At 37.7% G+C, this 21,246-nt stretch overlaps 1 protein-coding gene across 7 annotated transcripts in view; it reads left to right on the top strand.

Annotated features, from left to right (window-relative positions):
* FGD4 (FYVE, RhoGEF and PH domain containing 4) overlaps window positions 1-21,246 on the top strand; it is a 201,846-nt gene that overhangs the window by 141,636 nt on the left and 38,964 nt on the right. For all 7 annotated transcript variants that reach the window (XM_027593581.2, XM_027593583.2, XM_027593584.2 and 4 more), the window contains 3 exons: window positions 230-382; window positions 7,820-8,003; window positions 12,538-13,045. In XM_027593581.2, the coding sequence (XP_027449382.1) occupies window positions 230-382; window positions 7,820-8,003; window positions 12,538-13,045 (845 nt within the window). The remainder of the gene's footprint in view (window positions 1-229; window positions 383-7,819; window positions 8,004-12,537; window positions 13,046-21,246) is intronic.

Raw genomic sequence — 21,246 nt, 5'->3', positions numbered from 1 at the left:
ATGCGCGCGTGCGTGGTGATCTCTGTCAGTATGCATTACAAGGTTTCTCAAGCACATGGAATGAAATCTTTCCCAAGAAATTCTGTCAAGGCCAGCACACATGGGAAACGTACTGCTTTGCTTAGTCTTCTATCTGTGATTGTTTTTGTTTCATGGGACATTTAACTCATGGGACATAGCTGCCCTCTACCTCTCTATTTACCTGTCCTTTCTTTTTGAACTCTTCCAGGCAGCAGTACCTGTCCAAAGATCACTATAGTTCCACCTTGTTTGAAAAGAAGCACGACCCCACTGGTTGATCAGAATGTATCTAATGAAGAGGCTCAGGGAATAAATGGAAAAACACCCACGAAACACTCAGCTGCAAGTCCAAAGCCACAAGGTATGGGTTTTTGTTTGTTTGTTTGTTTGTTTTTTATCAGGTTGGGTGTTATGTTATTGATGAAGGCTACCCAGAAGAATGATAATGACTAAGAAAGAGTTTTAAGCTTTCAATGGAAATATTGGGTGCATTTTTTTTTTCAGGGAAAAAAATCAGTCTCAGGCAGAGTTGGGTATTTGTTCTGCTCCTAAAACATCTCATACATTTTTCTAATATTCTTTTCTCATTGCTGAAATTTACATGTCCCCTTAAGGTGACTGTGATCACTTCATGCAGTATCCTTGACCTAGTACATGGCCTGACTTACTATTTGCATAATAAATATGTGACAAATGAATGACTACTGTCAGAAAATCAGTATGACTTGCTAGATGTCAGAGGATCTGTGAAACAGATAATTGTAAAACCGTGCTTAATATGCTTTGTAAGAATGTGATTTTATACTATTCAGGACCTGGAGCTTGAAAAGGCTTCTTAGTAAAGTCATCTACAGTTATTAAAATAAATGGCTCCTCCATTCAAGAATTGAGCAGTCAACAAGGGGAAAAACAATTACGGTGGTGGAAATCTTTGAATGTTTTGTTCAGGGACCATTTCCTTTTAGCAATAAATTTCTAGTGAACTGGGTATTAGCTTTAAAGAGCACAGAACTGCATTTTGATGACAGAGAGTAAGACCTTTGGAAACATTAACACAAAGCTGAGCCCTACTGTGATTTAATGTGTAGTTTCTTCCTAATAGATTTTTATTTGTACAAAATGCTGAACATTCATTCAGCTGCGAAACAATACTGGGCATTTTCAGAATTACTATATTTTGGGAAAAAATCAATTTCTATTTGATTTATGTTGTATTTACTTTCGTCTCTTGTTCTTTGAAAGAAAAGTTGTTACAGAGAACACATAAAAGAACAAGTGTTACTCTTTAAAGTTCTTATGTTTTTAGGATTTCTGAGTCTTAAAGGCGCTTAAACAGAAAGGGGCTTAAAATAGAATCTGCCAGATTGTGGGACATTTTTCTTTTTGTTCTCACTACTGGCTATATTTGTGGTAGTGTGGGGTAAGGCTATCAAATAGTGAGATCAGATAATTGGTGATTGCAATGAATGACTCATTCATGAGTTCATAACCTTTTCTTTTGACCATATTCCTCCCTATATAATTGATCTGAATATGAACATAGAAATTTTTTTGATCATGGTTTAAGCTATTTTATTTGCCAAATACAAAATTCCATCTTGCTTGTTAGACCTGAGCTGACAAAGATCAAATGAAGTAAGAATATAAAAAATGAATGTAATTCAGTTTTATGTAATTGCCCAGATCACAAACAGGAATTTCATTATTTATAAAGCCTTTTTTGGGAAGATGCATTACTTCATTGTTTATCATAGTTCATTGAGATAAATTACAGCAGTGTCCTTCCTGAGCTGCTGTGTGCCAAAATAATCATATTCTTTAGGAAGCTAACACTTGATCTTGCTTTTGCTGTTTGGAATTATAATTAAAGTCAATATATTGATTATTTAAATACATACATACTTCCTGTTCTGAATATGGATTAATATCTATAATTTAACCTAACTATAGGGGCTATTTCCAGGTATTAAATGATTTAGAGAACATTGTACTTTTTTAAAAGTACTCTCACTCATTGCTTGGTCCATCCCTGGTTCCCCAGCTAAAATTTTAACCCCACTGTCACCTTTGACATTTCATATTTCCTCTTACCTACTTTATTTTTTCTCATTCATTACAATCTGACCTACTCTGTATGTCACTCATCCATCTTAGTTTTTTTCTGCCTTTGGACTGCCAATCCCCCATGGCATCACAGGCCTTCAGTAATACTTGTTGAATGACTCCCTGCTCCATCGCCACGTTTCCTCTACTTTGTTTCTGCTGTTCTTTGTTTAAAACTTGGAAGAATGTTGCTATATAGAGGAAAAACATGCAGGAAATGAGGCTACATCTTGGTATTGTCAGATCAGCTGCCAAATAAATTGGGCACTACTTACTTATTAACCAAATAAAAGTGTTCCCCACCCTCTAGTGGAGAGAAGCTTACTTTTAATTTCTCCAAACCCTTCAGAATATTTGAGTGACTGAGGCAGAGAAAGGAAGGGGTTATTAATAGGGACTTCCTGTACAGATCAAGGGATTATCATACTGATACCTTTATTCCCACTTGATGGCAAATCCCTTACAAATTATGAATGGGGAGCCTATTGAGGCTTCAAGATCCATTATGTAATTTTAATTTAATTGAAGATTCTTATTTTAGAGAAGTGTTCTCACCTGGAGATAATTTTGCAGCCCCCCCACCCCATGGCCCGCACTTGATATTGTCTAGAGACTTTTTTGCTTGACCCCACGTATGGAAGTTTCTGATGGCAGCCAGTGGGGAGAGGCTAGAGATGCTGTTCAACATCGTACAGTGCACAGGCCAGCCCCCCAAAACAAAGAATTATCTGACCTGAAATGTCAGTGGTTTGAGAAACTCTTATCTGGATCCTCAAAAGAGCTCATAATTAAATCTTTTTTTTTCTCCTGTGGAGTGCTAATAATATCGTAGCTACGGTTTATTTTAGTGATATTTAAAGGGAGGGACAATATTGAATACCTTTATTAGTGGTGATTATATAGTAATTGTCTGGAACAACATCAGGTTTATATTTTTGTGTTTATTAATAAGTTATGGGGATATAGTGTACAGCTTGTAACTATAGTTAATAATACTGTGATGTATATTTGAAAATCAGTGAGAAGAGATCCTAAAAGTTCTCAATCCATGAAAAAAATTGTAACTGTGTGGTGATGGATGTTAATTAGACTTTAGTGATCATTTCACAATATATACAAATATTGAATCATATTATACACCTGTAATTAATATAATGTATGTCAGTTATATCAATTAAAAAATACCAACAAGTATTTTTGAACAATTACAATTTTAAAACAATGAAAGAGCTAAATTTTAGATTAGATAAGCTTCCATTTGAATCTAAGTAAGAGTCTGTAGCTTTTGAAATAGATTCCTTTAATAGTTAGGGCTTGTTTTGCCTCAGCCTCAGAAAATACCCTAAAGCCTTGGAAAACAATGGTTTATTCACTTCATACCAATCCTACCCGTCAAGCAAATTACTGAGCAACTTCCAACATAAGTCTGTCTTCTTGTTCACCACTTTTAATATTGAACTATTTCCTGCCATGCTAGACATAACTCAAAATAACTTCTTTAGCAATTAAAGCTAATAGTTCTTTTTCTCTCAGGAGCTTTGATCCACAGCATTCTCCATAATTGTTTATTTTGTAGAGCCCATATATTATTACTCATCAATCATTAAACCTTAATGTTTAAAAAAGTTTCATAAACCTCGAAAGCCACATTATTTGAATAATTTAAGTAAATGTGAGGTACTCAAATGCATTTCATTTTCTTCTAAAGCATCCTGTGTGTAATGTTCCATTCTTAAAGTATAATATGTTATAAATTCATAATGTATTAAAAATAGCCAGCTGTGTAGGGCACCTGGCTGACTCAGTTGGTAGAGCATGCAACTCTTGATCTCAGGGCTGTGAGTTCGAGCCCCACGTTGGGCTAGAGTTTACATAAAAGTAAAATGGGCAGCTGTTGTTTTTCATAGTAAGTAAAATGAGAGTAATCAAAATCCACTAGTAATCCCCAAACTTAAACTGGCAATTCATTTTTTTCATGCTTGGTAATTATTTCAGATGGTTGGAAATTCTTAAATAAATTGTTTTGTTCTATTTACGGTCTGTAAAATTGGCTGCAATAGAGCCCATTTACTTACAGTCAACTAGATATCTCAAAATTAGCATGTCCATAACTGGACTACTGATGTCTCCAAAAATTACTCTACCTGTTGTGGTCAGTTGATAACAGTTCCATCCTTCCAGTGGTTCAGGCCAAAGGTCTCCAGAGTCATCCTTGACTCCTCTCTCTTTCGCTCATACCTCATATTTATTCTATCAGGAAGCCTACTTTGAAAACATACTGGAATCCACCTACCTGTTTCTCACTACCTCCTTCTAAGTACCGTTACTTCGCCTGAATTTCTGCAGTAGTCTCCTGACTCTTCTCCCTGCTTCTACCCTGTTTCCACCCTGTTTCCCGATGTCCTCAACAAAGCAGCCAGAGTGACATAGTTGGCTAGAAGTCCTGTCATGTTACTCCTTTGCACAGAACTCCAGTGACTTTTCATTCCACTCAAAGTCACGCTCCTTACAGGGCACCACCAGGTTCTGCGTTATCAGGTTATCAGGCCCTCCCTCTGACCTCAGTACCTTCTTTTGCCTATTAGCTGCTTTGGCTTCAGTCACATTGGCTTCCATTGTCTCTAGCTTGGTCTCTACTGGATGGAATACTCTTCCCAAAATAACTCCCTCAACTTCAAGTCTTCTTCAAATCTGAACTTTTCAAAGAGGCCCCCCTTGAATACCGTACTTAATATAATCTGTAATCTGCCCTTCCCCCCATTCCCTGCACTCCAGATCCCCTTTATCTTGTTCTTGTATTAGCCCTCCCCCTTTTTTCTTAGCTCTCACCACCTTCCCATATATGGTTTACTTATTAGGTTTTTTGTTTCTTATCTTTCCTTTTGTTTATTGATAAGATCAAGTACATAGAACTTAAGAGGTATTCAGTAAATATTGAATTAATGAAAAAGTAAAAATTTAAAGAAATCCTGTATTGATATGTAAGAATTTCTTTAAGATATGTATTTTGGAAATGTCAAGTTCCCAATGGTTCTGTTAATTTATATTCCCTCTCAAAATGTATGAGATATCATATTGCTTAATATCCTCCCTGACACTTGATATTGTCAGATTTAAAATTTTTGGTTAACCTGTTGGGGCTGAAGTAGAATCCTATTTTAGATTTAATTTTCATTTCCCTGATTATTAGTGAGGTTGAACACTTACATGCATTGGACTACAGCGAGGAGAAATAGTATGTTGAGTTTCAGACTTGTTAAACGGAGGTGCTGATAGAACTCCTAGGAGATGTCCAGAGAGCATTTGGAAATGTTGACCTCCATAGGGGGTAGACGATAGAAATGATGAGAGAGGGGGCAGGGGAGGGAAAGATGAGAGTCCTTTTTACTCATCAGTTCTGTTTTTTGACCAAAGTACACATTATTTCCCCCTAAGGCAGTGTTTCTGACACTTTAGCCATTCATGTATCATCTTGAGATTTTTGTCATATCCATGTAACATTTGTGCTCTTTTATTTAAAATGTGCGTATTTACTTTATTTTCCATTCGGGTTATCTCCCTTGATGAGATGCCTCCTCTATGCTTCTCAAATAACAGTACCCAATGCCCACTTTTATCAACCTCATTAAACTGTCTCCTCACTAGACTATGAATTCATTGATGACATTAATTTGTTCCTTCATGTATTCCACAAATTTGCCAAGCACTATGTACATGGTTACTGTGAACATATTTGTGATCAAAATAAACTTGTTTCTTAACGCTCACAGAACTCCAGCCTTGTGGAAGAGAAAGCTTTCCATTATAGTATACTTAATATTTTATTTCTGGTTTATTTAATACTATTTATGACTACTTAATCATAGTGATTTATTATAAGCACTTTGGAGAAAAAGTACACAATGCTATGAAACAGTTTGAGGTAAGCATAATTGAAATGGGAAGTCAGTGGAGTTATCTCAGAAACTGGCTGATACGTATCATCTTATCTGAGTCTTCTAAGCATCTAACAGTGTCTGATATGTAATAAATAATGTTCACTGAGTAAACTCTAGATGAATAAATAATAACAATTTTATAACAATTTTTATAGAATTATAAAGAACACATTCACTTCCTTTTTTGAATATTCTAATTAGGAATGTTGAAATTATTCCTAATATTAAAACTTTTTTTTTTTTCCTGTGGGATATTGTCATAGTTTGCTATTTTGGTATACTACACAGGAAATCTTTCCTTAAAATTAACAAATATCACACTTTTATAAGTCCCTTCTTTCTCAGTGGATACTATATTTAATCATCCCCCCTGAGCATTTCTTGGAAAATAACACCATTTCCATAAAAAGAAGCATGCCATTTTTTAATTGGGATTTTCTTCTTGTGTTGAAAGGGAATGAGGTGAATTAATTGTTATACCTGTAGTTTATTGTGATACGCTTTTTCTTTCCTTCTTTGTAAGAATTGGTAACTCACATAGAAATGATGACATCTAAGCCAGTGAGCATCAGGCAACTGTCAGCCGAGTTTATAGAAGAAATGAGATAACTGAAAACCAGGGTAACCAGCTGGGGGAAAATGGGGCATGTAATTAGAGGGAGACATGATTCCCTGCCCTTCCTTGGGAAGTCAGGACAAGGATTTAAAAATAGAAAAACAATGATTTTATTTGATTTGTTTGAACCAGTTATAGAAAAATGCATATGTTATATAATCCTTGACCCAGAATGTTAATCTAAGAGGAAAATTATATTGGTTTTCAAAATTGAAGTAATTCCTGTACTGATAAAGCAAGCACTTAGGGCATATTTTCTCATCTACAGAATTTCTCCTCTGTTAGAGAAATTCCATAGATTTTAATATTTCAGGAAATGATCTGTTAACTGAGGCAAGAACTTACTACTAAGCAAGTAATTTGTGGTGTATTAATAGAAGCCAACTATTAACATAGCAGACAATAATAACAGAACTCCTATAACCCCCTTTTGCTGGTTTTATGATAAGGAGCAATGCTGACAGAGGAAGGAATTAGAGTCTGGGTACCAGTCATAAAATCAGATCAGCCTTATTCCTCCAGGGCAATCACTTAACCACTCTGAACCTTCATAGACCTAAGAGGTGAATAATGCTACCTACCTCAAAGGACTGTAAAGTGAAAAATTTCATCTAAAATCAAATGAGATCAGGTGCTTTTGTTAAATGGGAAGATGCTATAGTAATTACTGTTGTTTGATATTGTTTTGTTGGCTTTTTATGTCTAATTTACTAGCTCTGGATTCTGTTATATTAGCTATTACTCTATAATTAGAAAATCTGTTTTGTAACAAGCAGTGTATCCCTAGGAATTAGTTTCAAATTTAATACTTTCTTTTCTCCATTTAGATAAATAACTGCTATGTTATCTCTAGTAGGCGTTGGAAGGTCATGGCAATATGCAGATCCCTAGATGTTTAGTAACGCCGTATTTAAAATCACCTAAAATTAAAAGAACCACTTGAATCTTGGAGGTGGGATTTCCACAGGACACAGCAAATGTCCTGGATAAAGATCCCTTGGTTAAGATTCGGTACAAATTTGACAGACTCCTTTATAAAAGTTTGATAATGCTGAAGATTTTTGCACCCAGGCCACCAGTTCCGTTTGTAAGGGAATACATATCAGTGAAATACTGAATTCTTTTAATTCTTTTTCTACAGTGCCTCCAAAGCCATTACGTCTGCAGAATTCACCTTCGTCCAATATACACCAAACCCCCAGGCATAAAGCTTTATCTAGTGAGAAACCAAGGATGGAGGAAGTGAAACCTGCCTCTGCTTCTTGTGTCTCAAAAGAAAAACCCAGTAAGGTATCAGATCTCATCAGTCGCTTTGAAGGAGGCAGGTAAGAGCTAATTCACAATGGGAGAAAGAGGAGGGGTGAAGAAAGCTGTGTGTTGTGTGTGTGTGTTTAAGATGGTAGAGTAATAGATTTTCTAAATCATAAGTATTCTAGGTTTGGTAGGCTTTTAGAAAGAGTAAATTTTTTTAAAAATACTTAAACTTGCCCTAATATGAATTGTCATTTACTCTGTATTCCTGATGTGCAGCACAGTCTCTGCCACCAGCTTTTTCATCACATTGTGTGTCGTATAGATCAACTGATAGGCGCTCTCATTTCCTTTGTATCTACGTATGTCACATTATGTTATGCCTCAGGGTCATGCCATGGGTAGCTAGATGTCTGGGTTGGGAAAGCAAGAGGTTGTCTCTCCTTGTTTCTCACTTGGCATGTTTGTGGCTGTAATTTCTGCCGGCCTGTGCCGTCTCTGTGGCCTTCTTTCTGACCTACTTTTTATTTAACCTGAGTCTTCGGTATCCATTTAGCCCCCTTCCCCTTCCCCCCCACCCCCGGCCCCCGACGCCCTTGTATCATACTAGGTTTTGTGAGGAGACATTGCCAATAGCAAAATAAATGCTAAGTTTCAGTTTTGTGTTTATTAGATATAATTTTATATTCTTTAGTCCTAATGTTTCAAAAAACGTAGGCAAAATATGAATTTCTCACTTGAAGATAAAAATAAACTCCCATAAGTTGCTTTTCTCCTTTATGACCTCAATTGCTTTTTCTTAAAATTCCCATCACTGACATAAATAGAAGTTAAAAAAAAATGTATCAGAAGGATTTTAATTTTCTCTGTCACCAAAAGTTTATATTTAATTAAACGATGTATATAACCTCTCTTTCATACTTGAAGGCAAATATTTCCATTCATTCCAGTGTAATAGTTGGCAATGGTTTCCTGCTAGGTGATTGCATTATTTATTTGCAGGATTTATTGTTATTTACATAGTGGATCATAGCTTGGAAATACTTAGAGAAATCTTCTGAAAATTGTGACCAAGTACAAAACTGCAATGTCCTTCATTTAAAATGAGACTATATTTAGAAACAAGTTCTTGAGAAGAAAAGTAGTTCAGAAGCCTGTCTTCATTTTCATTCCCAATCAGTTGTGGGAACTTGAGTCATAAATATTTAAACTTCAACATCTCTTCCTCTGAAGTGGGAATTTTAATACCTTTGCTATCTTAAATTATAGTAATCTTTACCAGAATTATTTAATTCCACTTTAAATTTTTTTCTCAGGGCAAGTTGATTCAATAGCACAGAGAGTGACCCTTCATATTTGCAGATTCTCAGGGCCATGTCCAATGACTGCATAATATCAGGAAGGACTGTAGCCCTGATCCCTGTCTGTAGTAAATACCAGACTCAGGGGGAGCTGTGGGAAGCCCTTAATGGGTCAGTATTGAAAAGGTTGAGCCTTCTGATTCTCACCATTTTGGTAACCCACCATTTGCATTCCTGTCCATACACAAAATGTACATAGTTTTTCCACATATTAGTACCAGTTTTCTTTTACTCCTTCAGACTTCACAGGTTCAAAGTCATTTTTTGATGCAAAGTTTGAAGGTTGTGTCTAAGGAGAGATGTGTTGTAACCTAGATATTTTAAGCAAATTTATTCTAAGTGCAGATAGAATGTGATGTGAGCATTTTGGCAAATCTGGTGAAGGGCTGTTACTTGTAGCAGAGTCTACTGCCAATATGAAAAATGGTTATATGTTCTTAGTGAGGTATTACCAGTAGGAACTGGCCCTAAAAGTATGTGAATGGGTTAGTGTTGCATTGAGTCTATAGGACTTGAAAGGGAAGTTGTATTTCTCGTCGAGTGATGTCCATGTGCCTACAGTATGCACAGCTTTCAGGTTTTACCCCATTTGTTACAGCTTAAAGTAGCATTTTGAGGAATAGAGATTCAGCAGGCCAAGTTACCACTGTAAACTGACAGGAAGAGAGTGGGATCATAGGTTACCAACTATTAGACTGCACTATTAAGACTATGTATCAGAATTTTGCTCTTTGCAGTAATGCAAGTAACGCTATTATATTAAGATGAGTGATTTGGAGGATGTATTTGGAGCACCTGAATTTTATTATTTATTTATGTATGTAAGTATTACTACGGTCTTTCTTTCTTTTCTTTCTTTTTCTTTCTTCCTTCCTTCCTTTCTTCCTTCCTTCCTTCCTTTCTTCCTTTTCTTTCCTTTTTCCTTTCCTTTTTCCTTCCCTTTCCTTTTTCCTTTCCTTTCCTTTCCTTTTTCCTTTTTCCTTTCCTTTCCTTTCCACTAATCTTTTTAACCCATGAATGATTTCAGGATTTTAGAAAGAACATCCTGCACAAAACTGAACTCTGGTTTTTCCTAAGGACACTTCAGGGCAAACTGTCTTTCCCCATGGTCTTGTCATCCACAAAACAGCAGGAATATATGTATTGGTTCAACCACTGCTTTTACTGACCTCTCACCACCTTATCTCTATCCCACCTCCATGTGCATGTCCCCTGGAGATCACTTATTACAGGAAATTCTTACCTTTCATCCAAAACAGTCCTTTCCAAAAATCCTAAGCGAGTCTAAAGTTGGTTCAGAGGATCTGCTGAGGATCTTTCTCCTGGGTTTCTGAACACTGATGTGGGGAAGAAAAGGAAGACCATGCCATTTAAATCTCCAAGGACTGCTTGAGAAATCATCTAGGCCAAGGGTATGCTCCCCTAGAAGGCACATATTAACGGTGGAGTATGTAACACTTACATTGACAACCACCAACTTTTATATATATTGCATTTTCCCTGCCAAATTTTTCCTTCCCTTCCTGTGGTGCTGAGCTTACCATGTCTTTTATTAACTTCCTTGCTGTCTATGGTTATTCTCTGTTTCATTCTCCATTCCAGATCAGCAGTGTCTGGGAGGAGTAGAATGAATAGAGAAGGTAACTCACATCTGAGCACTGTCCATGGACTGTACTGTTGTGTCCTCTAGCCCGTAACCTCTATCGGCACCGGGGAAGAGGCTAGACGTGGACTTTCTTCCCACATTCTGTATGCAGGCTACTCACCTGCTCCTCCTTCCCTCCTTCATGTTCTAGTGTGTCACAGTATGGGCTTAAGACCATGGAGTTAGAATCAGACTTCAGGGTCAGACTCTAGCAGTATCATTTCTTAGCCATGTGACATCACCTCATTATGCAAGTTTCTAAGCTTCAATTTCTCTATTTTGGGGTCCTGTTTTAGAATGATTATGAAGTTGAAACAAATAATGTAAAGAATACCATGTATTTTCCATCACTTAATAAATGCTAGCTGCTGTTATTGAGTGACTCTCATGATCACCATTACAGTTACAGTTACTCTTTATTGATCCCTGAGCACTTTCCATATGCTCAGCACTGTGCTACGAAGTGGGAAGAAAGCAGAGAACAAGATAGGCACGGTCTACACCCTCCCAGAGTATTAGTCTGTATTCGTTTTGTCTCCTTATTAGGTCATAGGAATCTCTCCAAGACTGCAGCCCAGAGATTTCTGTTTTTCCTCCCCGGAATCCTAGATTAAAATGTTATGCAAATATTTATATAGGGACGTTGTAATATATTGGCAGTTAGGTTCTATTGGGTTATATATAATATCAAGTAATAAGGGCTTTAAGGAAAACTAAAACAAGATGTGTAGTTCATGGTAGAGTGCACTTGTAATACATAGAATAATCCAAGAAAGCCTCTTTGAGGTGACATCTGAGCAGAATCCTGAATGATGGGAAGGAGTCAGCCACACCGATGTCTTGGGGAAGGTTGTCCTGGGCAGAGAGAACGGCAGCTGCAGAGACCCTTAGATGCATGCATTGGCTGGTTGGGGGTGTGGGAACAGCAGGGAGACAGGAGTGCCAAGAGACAGTGAGTGAGGACAAACGGAACTGAACGGGGCCAGGGCAAGTAGGGGCTCGTGTGTACAGACTCCTAGGTCGGGGGCAGGATGCCAGATTTACCTTCTAAGTGTACAGGGTGCCCTCCGAGAGTTCGACTTCTGTGGTCGACCTGGAGAGACTGGATTTGAGAGGATGGGGGCTGGGAGCAGAGAGGTTGGTTAGGTTACGGCCGCAGGGGGTAACAACGTTTCTGAGAATGTATTCTGCTCTCTAAACAGAAATAACCTTTGATTTCTAACCTGTTCATAAATTGGGATCTGACGATACTTGTTTTTAAAATGTATGAAAGTAAAAATCTTGGGAAAAGATGGCTTTCACTCTAAATAGTTCTCACATCTCAGTCCTTACTGATGAGCGATATTGACACACAGCGCAAGGAAATGTTCCAGACCCTATAGCAAATGCTCAGTCTTACCATCTTTACTTAAATGTTTACTTAAGTGTGTGTAACATCCCAAGAGACTGAGAGCTATGCCCAACTATTCCAATCCATGTTTCTAAAACCATCAGAGGAAAAGTCTTTATGAAATATCTCCTTTCAATTGGAATAAGCTGGTCTGTCTTCTAGAACTTTTCCATGCCAGTGTTTACATACTTCTTTTGTATTTTATCTTTTAGCACATTATCAAATTACAGTGATTTGAAGAAAGACTCTGGTGTGAACCTGAATGTTCCTAGAACCCCAGGAAGGCATGGACTGACAACCACCCCTCAGCAAAAACTCCTCTCCTCACACCCACCACTGAAGCCGGAAAATGACGCAGATCCAACTCAGGGTGTACAGACTGGTGTGGCTAATGGTGTGATGGCAGCACCAAACCAGATGGAATGTGAGGAGGATAAAGTGGCCACTCGTAGCCCAGAAACTCCAGAAACCTCTGAACCCTTGCATGCTGTGAACTTAGTGAACGGAGAAGGAGGGGAGGAAGCGACCACAGGCCCTGCATCCCCCACAGCAAAGGACTATGATGGAAATGTTTCTGACAGTAGCTGCAGGACTGCCAGGGTCAGCCAGGTGCTCCCCCTAGAAGAAGAAAGGGCGGACACAGAAGCCAAGGTACAAGAGCGGGAAGATGGAGAAAGCCCTCTGGAACTGGACCAGCTGGACCAGCACCATGAGATGAAGGTAAAGCATGAGACTGGCTCATAAGTAGGAAGAAGCACCAACTGTTCCACTGTTTTTAAAACTCTACTTAATAGCACCCATGAAATGAATGAGTCAGATCACCCACACTGCCAGTTAAACAATTTTTAAACTTTAGCTGCTAATGGATGTTTCCCCTACTCTATGAGGAAATATTTCACTTTTTCTGGTGTAGTTTCTGTTGATCTTTCTATTATGATTTCAAGAGTCAGAACATTCTGAAGACTTTAATATAGGAAAACCACAAGCTTGTTTTTTTTTTTACTTAGGAAGAAAATGTTCTTTGTTGCTCTAGATATTAGGGCTACATCCCTAATATTTATGACCTAAGCAAGAGGAAATTGTATAATTTTTGCTTTTCACACATTTCTAGTCTAGACCTGGAAGAGTAACTTGCACCAGCAGATGTTTCATTTAAGGACATAAATACGAAAGTATTCACAAATTATTCAACAGATTGTAACCGTAACTCTTTCCAGGCTTCTGATTATTTTTTTTTTTAATTTCTAATTAGTATAGTTTTAAAACAATCTACTTCATCTTGGATGACAGTTCCAGAAAGCTGAAGTGATTTTTCAGGTCACAATAATAGCCTGGGGGGTGCCTGGGTGGCTCAGGCGTTAAGCGTCTGCCTTCGGCTCAGGTCATGATCCCAGGGTCCTGGGATCAAGCCCCGCATTGGGCTCCCTGCTCGGCAAGAAGCCTGCTTCTCCCTCTCCCATTCCCCCTGCTTGTGTTCCCTCTCTCGCTGTGTCTCTCTCTGTCAAATAAATAAATAAAATCTTAAAAAAAGTAATAATAGCCTGGACCCTTGGTGCCCTGACTCACAGGCCAGTATTGTGTCCCTCATGCAAAAAAATCACAAACTTAAGTGTGTAAATGCAGGAAGTATCCACAAATACAGCATCCATGAGTAATGTCCTGGAGAGAGGGGAGGCTGTGGCAAACTAGAAGTTCAGATTGTTTCTAAAGAGGGCAGCAGTTCAGTGAAACTGCTTCAATGGCATATCTGCCCGGGTGCAAAATCTCAGCTTACAAGGAGCTGATTTGCTGGTGAGATATGTTCATAATTTACCTGGGCGACAGAGAAGCTTTGATACAATTCTAGGAACAAGACCACTGCATTTATATTCTTTATTCCTCTCAATATGGTGTTTTGGAAGAATTAATAAATACAGCTTTTACAAAGTACCTGGAATTTCTCAGATCAAAGGTGCAATATCAGCATCATTATACAGTTCCCTGGAAGAGAAAGTTGTTTATGTCTCTGAGGACCAAAAAAAAAAAAAAAAAGTTCCCAGTGCTCAGTTTCTCTTTTCAATTATAAATAACAATCTGTGTAGGAGAGTTGAGAATTGAAAATTTGGCAATTATAGGAAAATCTGTAAATGACAAATCCAAGTTCTAAATTTATTTAGGATTTTTTTATGGTGCCGTGACTTAAGTGGCATTAACATAGGGAGAAATTCAAAAGGACTAATACTAAAATCAGAGTAAAAAGTGATTGATGTCTGACAACTTTAACTAAAATGAAACCCACGTTATGGTACAATTTTTACTAACCCTGAAAAAGGTTCCAAATAAACAAAAAGCCAGGGATTTATTTTCTTCCAGTTAGTGAATAAATTTTAAATACTGACTATCAGGCAGAGAAAGTTTAAATGAGAGTGGGTGGAAGAAAAGTGAGTCATACTTGGTAACGTTATCTGAAACATTAAAGAGACAGGACATTGCAAAGTGAATCTCTTCACTACATCTTGATGGTAGTGGTAGATTTTAGTGCCGCTGTGCTTGAACCATGATGAACAGAAGAGGTTAGAATCAAGAAGCTCAAGACTCGTACATTTGTGCTTTAATAGTTGGGATGATGCCACCAGCAAGTATTTATAAAACAGTAAGAGCTATTCTTATTAATATTTTCATTGGTAATGCCTGTGGTTGCTGGGTAGTACTTTTTTTTTCCTGTCCTGTATTATTATCTGTACATTCTCATAGATGAGTGGTGTTTGGTTTGGGAGAGACTTAAATAGGGGCTTTCTTGTTAAGCTAGTGCAATGAAGTACTACAGCTGGCCTTTCTCCTATACGAAATATAAGTAGCGGATGGCACATGCTGAATCTAGGAACAAAAATGCAATTTTCTCTACAGAGCTATTGATACAAAGACACCACATGTGTCTTTCATCTAAAAGGGAATATTAGGGGGGTACCTGGGTAGCTCAATCCATTAAGCTCTGCCTTCGGCTCAGGTCACAGTCCCAGGGTCCTGGGATTGAGCCCCAAATTTGGCTCCCTGCTCAGCGGGGAACCTGCGTCTCTTCCTCTCCCTCTCCCTGCTACTCCCCCTGTTTATGTGCTGTCTCCCCCTTCTCCATCAAATAAATAAATAAGTAAATAAATCTTTTTTAAAAAATAAATAAAAGCGAGGATTAGGATTTAATTTCTACACAGTGATATGTTCTCCTTTGTTGCTCTGGTTGGTGACTGTTACATTGCCTTTGTTCAAATATGCAAACATAAATGTTAGTAACGTTAAGATGGTAAATTTTATGTTATATATATTTTGTCACAGCTAAAAACGAAAAATGAAATGTTAAAAATAAGTTAGTAGCATGTAGTAGAACCATTGGAACCAGGACGTTTTGGTGCTGCTTCTGGCTTGTCCACTAACTAGTGGTATGACCTTAAACAAATCAATTAAATTATTTGTGCTTTTAGTTAAAGAGTATTAACTGGGTGTGATCATAAAGCCCTTTTCAGTGGTAATGTAATAATAATTTTTTGCTGTTGTTTATGGGTATCTTCCTTCGTTAGCATAGCCCATGTTGTCAGCGGCCTCTTGAACTGTCTAATGTGTCGAACCTCTTAAGATACAAAGGAATATCTGGGTTTCACTATGCAAACAACTGAAAAAAATTACTTCACTCTTTATATAATTCAATGCAGAGACTTACATCACAATAGTCTTAGCTAAGTTTAAACAGGTATTAAATGTAATGGCTATTTCTTAAATGCCCGCCAAGAATGGGAGAAGGAGGGATTGGAGGATGGAGTAGGAGCAGAGTAGACTCACAGAGATTGTTCAGAAAAGCAGATGCACATTAAAATAGATCTTGAACAGTCATTGTTAATAATGAGAACTGACTTGAAAATCGTCTCAGTTTATACATAACTGATGTACTGATTTACTGATACCTGATGTATTGTGATCAAGAATCGCTTCAGTGGTGAATGCAGAATATTGTTACTTTTACTACATGAAAGATAATACCTACCTCATTGAAACTCTTGTCCTTACATACTTTAGCAAAGCTACGCTTTTCCAATATTTAAACTTTTTGCAGCATCTGGGATCTAGAATATAACCAGGCACCTCAAAATAAGCAGATAGTTTTGTGTTGTTTTTTTTTTGAACCTCTGACCTAAAGGAAAATTGTGAGCACTTTGTGACACTTTAGCTCTTACCCATAAGGTGTTATCAGTATCTTTAAATTAAGGTTAATTATGTATTACAAGAGATTAAAAGACTGAAGTCTACTAAGGAGGAGATGTCATTAGAAGGAAATCTTAAAACCCCTAAGAGACAGGGTGCAGGAAACTGTCACATGTGTCTGCATACTTGAGGGCATCAGGGGTAACAGTATTATAATCCTGTTTGGCATGACAAATTTGGGTTATCATAAATAGCTTAACTATATTAAAAGACTCAGGTAAATGGGTCAGGACATTTTAGTATGAATTTCATTTAAAAATGGTTATTTTTTTTCTCAGATTTGTGTGCTTCAGTGGGTAAGCTTCATTAGAAATGCATTAATGTGGAGTGCATTCATTGATTATGCCATATAATAAACACTTCTTTTTATAGTTTTCATGAGCCTTTTAATATCCAAGGTATACTTTAACAGGTTTTATTTGTAGATCTTCCCTAGACTTACTAGTGTTTCCTTCCTCTGTATTTCATATTGTAAGCCAAATATAAACAATGCAGATGTATGGTTTCTAAGACTAAAGTTGATAGAAATTACGAATCTGCTATTGGCAACATAATAATAAATCTAATAATAGCAGTTTTATCAAGAATATTACAGACACCTTTTAAATTAATCCTTCATTTCACCAAAAATGAAAGAAATTATATAATAAAGTGAGGAATTGATGAAGATAGAAATTTGATACAACTGATAGAGAATTGACAACCTGGAGATTTGTAGAAACATTTTTTTAAAAAAACTTAAATTTTTTTCTAGTGCCTTCTTTTTATGACCATTTTACTTATGTTTTAACATAAGCCTTGAGAGTTTATAACCTTTGAACATACTCAAAAATTAAGAAGATAATAATCTCGTAAGGAAGAGAATGACAGAGAATCAAATTCAGAAGTACTGCAAATAGAAAACCAATGCTGTAATCCAGGTTAACTCACTTTCCTTTTTTTCCCTTTAATTTCACTTAATTGTGAATCTTAACACTGTTGATTTTGCAGGATGTAATGTGAGGTATCAGAGTTTTCTGAGAGTTAAAACATAATGCTAACCTTGATTTTCTCTTCCTTATGATGGGCTACAAGTTCCTTTTTGTGAGGCTTTAAATTTCTTTCCCTTTACTTCTTGAAAAATAGAGGGGGACAGCTGTTGAGATCATGTTAGACTTGAAGACAAATAGTAAGTTACTCCTTAGCTATTTCTTCTCTTGTCAACTCAGCTTCCATTCCAGGAATGTGAAAGACAGCAGAAGCAATGGAATCATCCAGCTTCACTAATCAGTCTTTGTTATTGCTAGTATCACAGTGAAAGTTCTCACTGAAGTTGTAGGAGTTTTAAAGCAACATGTTGAATAACAGAAAAGTTGTCTCACTAACCATATGGATTGGATAGTTCATAAAAGTCTTGAGGATAGCTTTTCTTTATTCACTTAGAACTGATAGGTGAATTTAGAAAGTTCTTTATTTTGTGGAGACTCCATTTAGTATATTGGAAAGGTATAAAAAAGTATAATGAGAAAAAATGAACTTCAGAGAGCCTGTACCTGAAAAAAATACCTGTTCCATTTGTAAATTCAGTGTGTGGGGCTTACTGTGCTAGGTGCTAGAAACAAATGAACAAGACACACCATGCCTCCAAAGCCTCGGTCTACCCAGTAGGGAGACATAAGTAAATCCCCATGCTATGTGGTGTGATCTGTGCTTCGCAAACACAGATGAGGAATTACCTGTGCCTGGGGGAGGGCTGGTTGAGGGGCAGACTGCTGAGAAGCAGTTGAATTTAACTTGAAGCAAAGTGATGGGGAGGTTGTGGGTAGTTGAGAATGGATGGGAATGGGGTGAGGTAGGGAGGAGCAGCTGTATCTAGTCAGAGACAAGTGAATAGATGCCATATTTGTGGGCGTTTCTGGCCCAATAAGAAGAGGCCAGAGGGCTAGAGAATTGTGTGAGGGGTAGAAGGATAGGTTTAAAAAGAAAATATAAGCTAAGGACAAATGGCAGTGGGTTTGTATGCCTAACCTGTGTCTTTTTCCCCTGAAAACAGTGGATTTTTAAAATTGTGATAAAAATTAATAATCCTCATAGAAAATCAAGAAAATGCATTAAAGCATAGAAAATACAAATATCACCCATATTTCCAAAGAGAGCTGCTTTGGTATTTAACATTCCAACTTGTTTTTCTGAGCTGATATTTGAAAAAAAAATTTTTTTTTCAATTGCCTAATGTATGGTAGTTCTGCATCCTGTTTTGTAGGATTAAACATAGGTGTTTTCCTGTGTTATTTCAAACTTTCCATAAGCCTAATACTATCTGGCCTCTGAGGCACTTAATTAAAGCATGGAAGTGACATGATTATTCATCTGTGGATTTTAGAAAAATGAGTCAGATGAAAGGAAAACAGATGGAGCAGTTGTAAGCAACTGCAGTAATCCAGGTGCGAGAGGATGAGGTCCTGGACGGATGCGGTGCAGGGTTAGCACAAGGAAAAGAGATTTCTGAGGGCCTCCTGATGGAGGTAGGGAATGAGTCATGTTCAACTCCTAGCTTGGATGAAGTGGCAGATGGTGTATCACTTACTGAACTACAAGAGAATGGAAGGAGCAGTGTATTTGGAGGGTGAACATTTAACTGGATTTAGACATACTAAATTTGAGGGACTTATGGATTGTCCTCATGAAGATGTCTCAAACAAAAATGGAATACTCTGGAGACGTTACAGTCTATTGGTTAAGGATGAAGACTTTAGAATTAAAAGAGAAGAATTCATACCCCAGCTTTGTCACTTACCAGCTAGGTGACCTCAGACATGGTACTTTAACAGAATTCGGCAGGTCTTGGTTTCTTAATACTTTTTTTTTTTAAGATTTTATTTATTTATTTGAGAGAGAGAGAATGAGAGATAGCACGAGAGGGAAGAGGGTCAGAGGGAGAAGCAGACTCCCTGCTGAGCAGGGAGCCCGATGTGGGACTCGATCCTGGGACTCCAGGATCATGACCTGAGCCGAAGGCAGTCGCTTAACCAACTGAGCCACGCAGGTGCCCGATTTCTTAATATGTTAATGAAATAATTGAGGTGGCAGACAGGAAGGAACATAATTGTGTTTGGAATGTTGGGAGAGGTAGAGTTGCTAATTAGGTTAGTTTTGTATACTGAGTTTATGGCATCTGTAGTACATCCATTTGGAGATATTAATTAAGCAAGTGGAAATACAGATCTGGAGCTCAGGAAAGAGGATAAGAATGTAAGAGGATGTACATAAGGGTGTGATTAATATTGCCAAAATAGAACGTGCAGGAACAGGAAGAAAGGCAAGGACTGAGCTGTGGAGAGCACAAACATAATCAAAAGGGGAACATAGTTGTGTGAGAGGAAAAAGAAGAGAGAGCAAATCATGAGAACCACAGGATTTGGGGGAGGGGGCACAGGATTATTGGTGGGCTTATAAGGATGGTCACCATTTAGAATTTGAAACTAGGAGTTAGTCTGGAGGCCTTGGCCTTACTGGGACATTATAGCTAACTAGCTCAGAGAACCTGGGTAACAGAATTAAATGCAGTACATTTATATTGCACATATACTATTTGCAAAGTACTGCAGAAAATACAAAGAGGAAACAGCTGAAAAGGAGTATTGAGGTATATAACCATTATATAAGAGGTAAAGGGGAAAAGAGAACTCAAAGATAAAGTCAAGGTTCAGAGCATGGCTGAGAGGGTGAATTCTTCCTTGTTAGCATAAATCGAGAAGTGGGGAGAGACTGGAACTCAGTGAGTGAGGTAGTAGCACTACAGTGTAGAGGTGACTCTTAGGCTGAGTGCTAAATGTGTCAGTTTGGGAAGTGCCCCCATAGAGGCCAGTGAGGTAGCCTCAAGGGGTTGAGGACAATGGAGAAGGTTAGCTCTCCTCGTGACTTGTGACTAAGATTCTGAGGGCCAGGATCAAAGGTAGTGGGCATAATCAACAGTCTCCCCAGCATTGCTGAGTGGCCTGAAACTTAAGAAAGAGAAGATCAGATTTGCAGTGGGAATGAGGCAAGGTCTGCAAATCAGCAGTACCAAGAGAACAAGGAGATAATGGAGTCAAAGATGGAGTTTAACAGAATGTTGACATGAATCAGGAGGTTTGGGAAAGCGAGGTATTTGGAGGTCACAATGCATATAAAGATGCTGTTTGGCATGGGTGGGAGAGAAATGAAAAGACCAGATCTTAAAACACAGCAGTTGTTGTATGTGGCTTACAACAAAACAAAACAAAACAAAAAACAATATACCATAACCTGGTGGTCAAGAAGACAGGCTTAAGAGCCAGACTTTCTAGGTTTGCAACCCAGCTCAGCCACTTACCAGTTGTATGACCTCGAGCAGGTCACTTAAATCTCTCTGTACCTTAGTTTCTTCATCTGCAACATGGAAATAATTATACCTATCTCATAAGGTTATTACGAGGCAAAGATCATTGAATCATTGTAAAGGATTGAGAACAGTGCCTTAAAACATAATGTGAGCTGTCTGTTAGTTAAACAAAATAAAGTTCTGTTTCCTCATCTGTAAGTCAGGATGAACAGACTCATGACCTGAAATATCCCTTGATAGATCCAAAGTTCAGCATATCCTGCCAGGTGAGTATTCCAGCAGCTGTCGGTTCCGTGTTAAGCTGACGTGCTCCTTTGCAGGATGCACAGAGATAATTTTGCATGCCACT

Source organism: Zalophus californianus, chromosome 9, assembly GCF_009762305.2.
Source record: "Zalophus californianus isolate mZalCal1 chromosome 9, mZalCal1.pri.v2, whole genome shotgun sequence".
In the NCBI taxonomy this organism is placed as follows: Eukaryota; Metazoa; Chordata; class Mammalia; order Carnivora; family Otariidae; genus Zalophus; species Zalophus californianus.
Note: the sequence above shows the minus strand (reverse complement) of the source record. Positions and strands in the feature narration are given on the sequence as shown.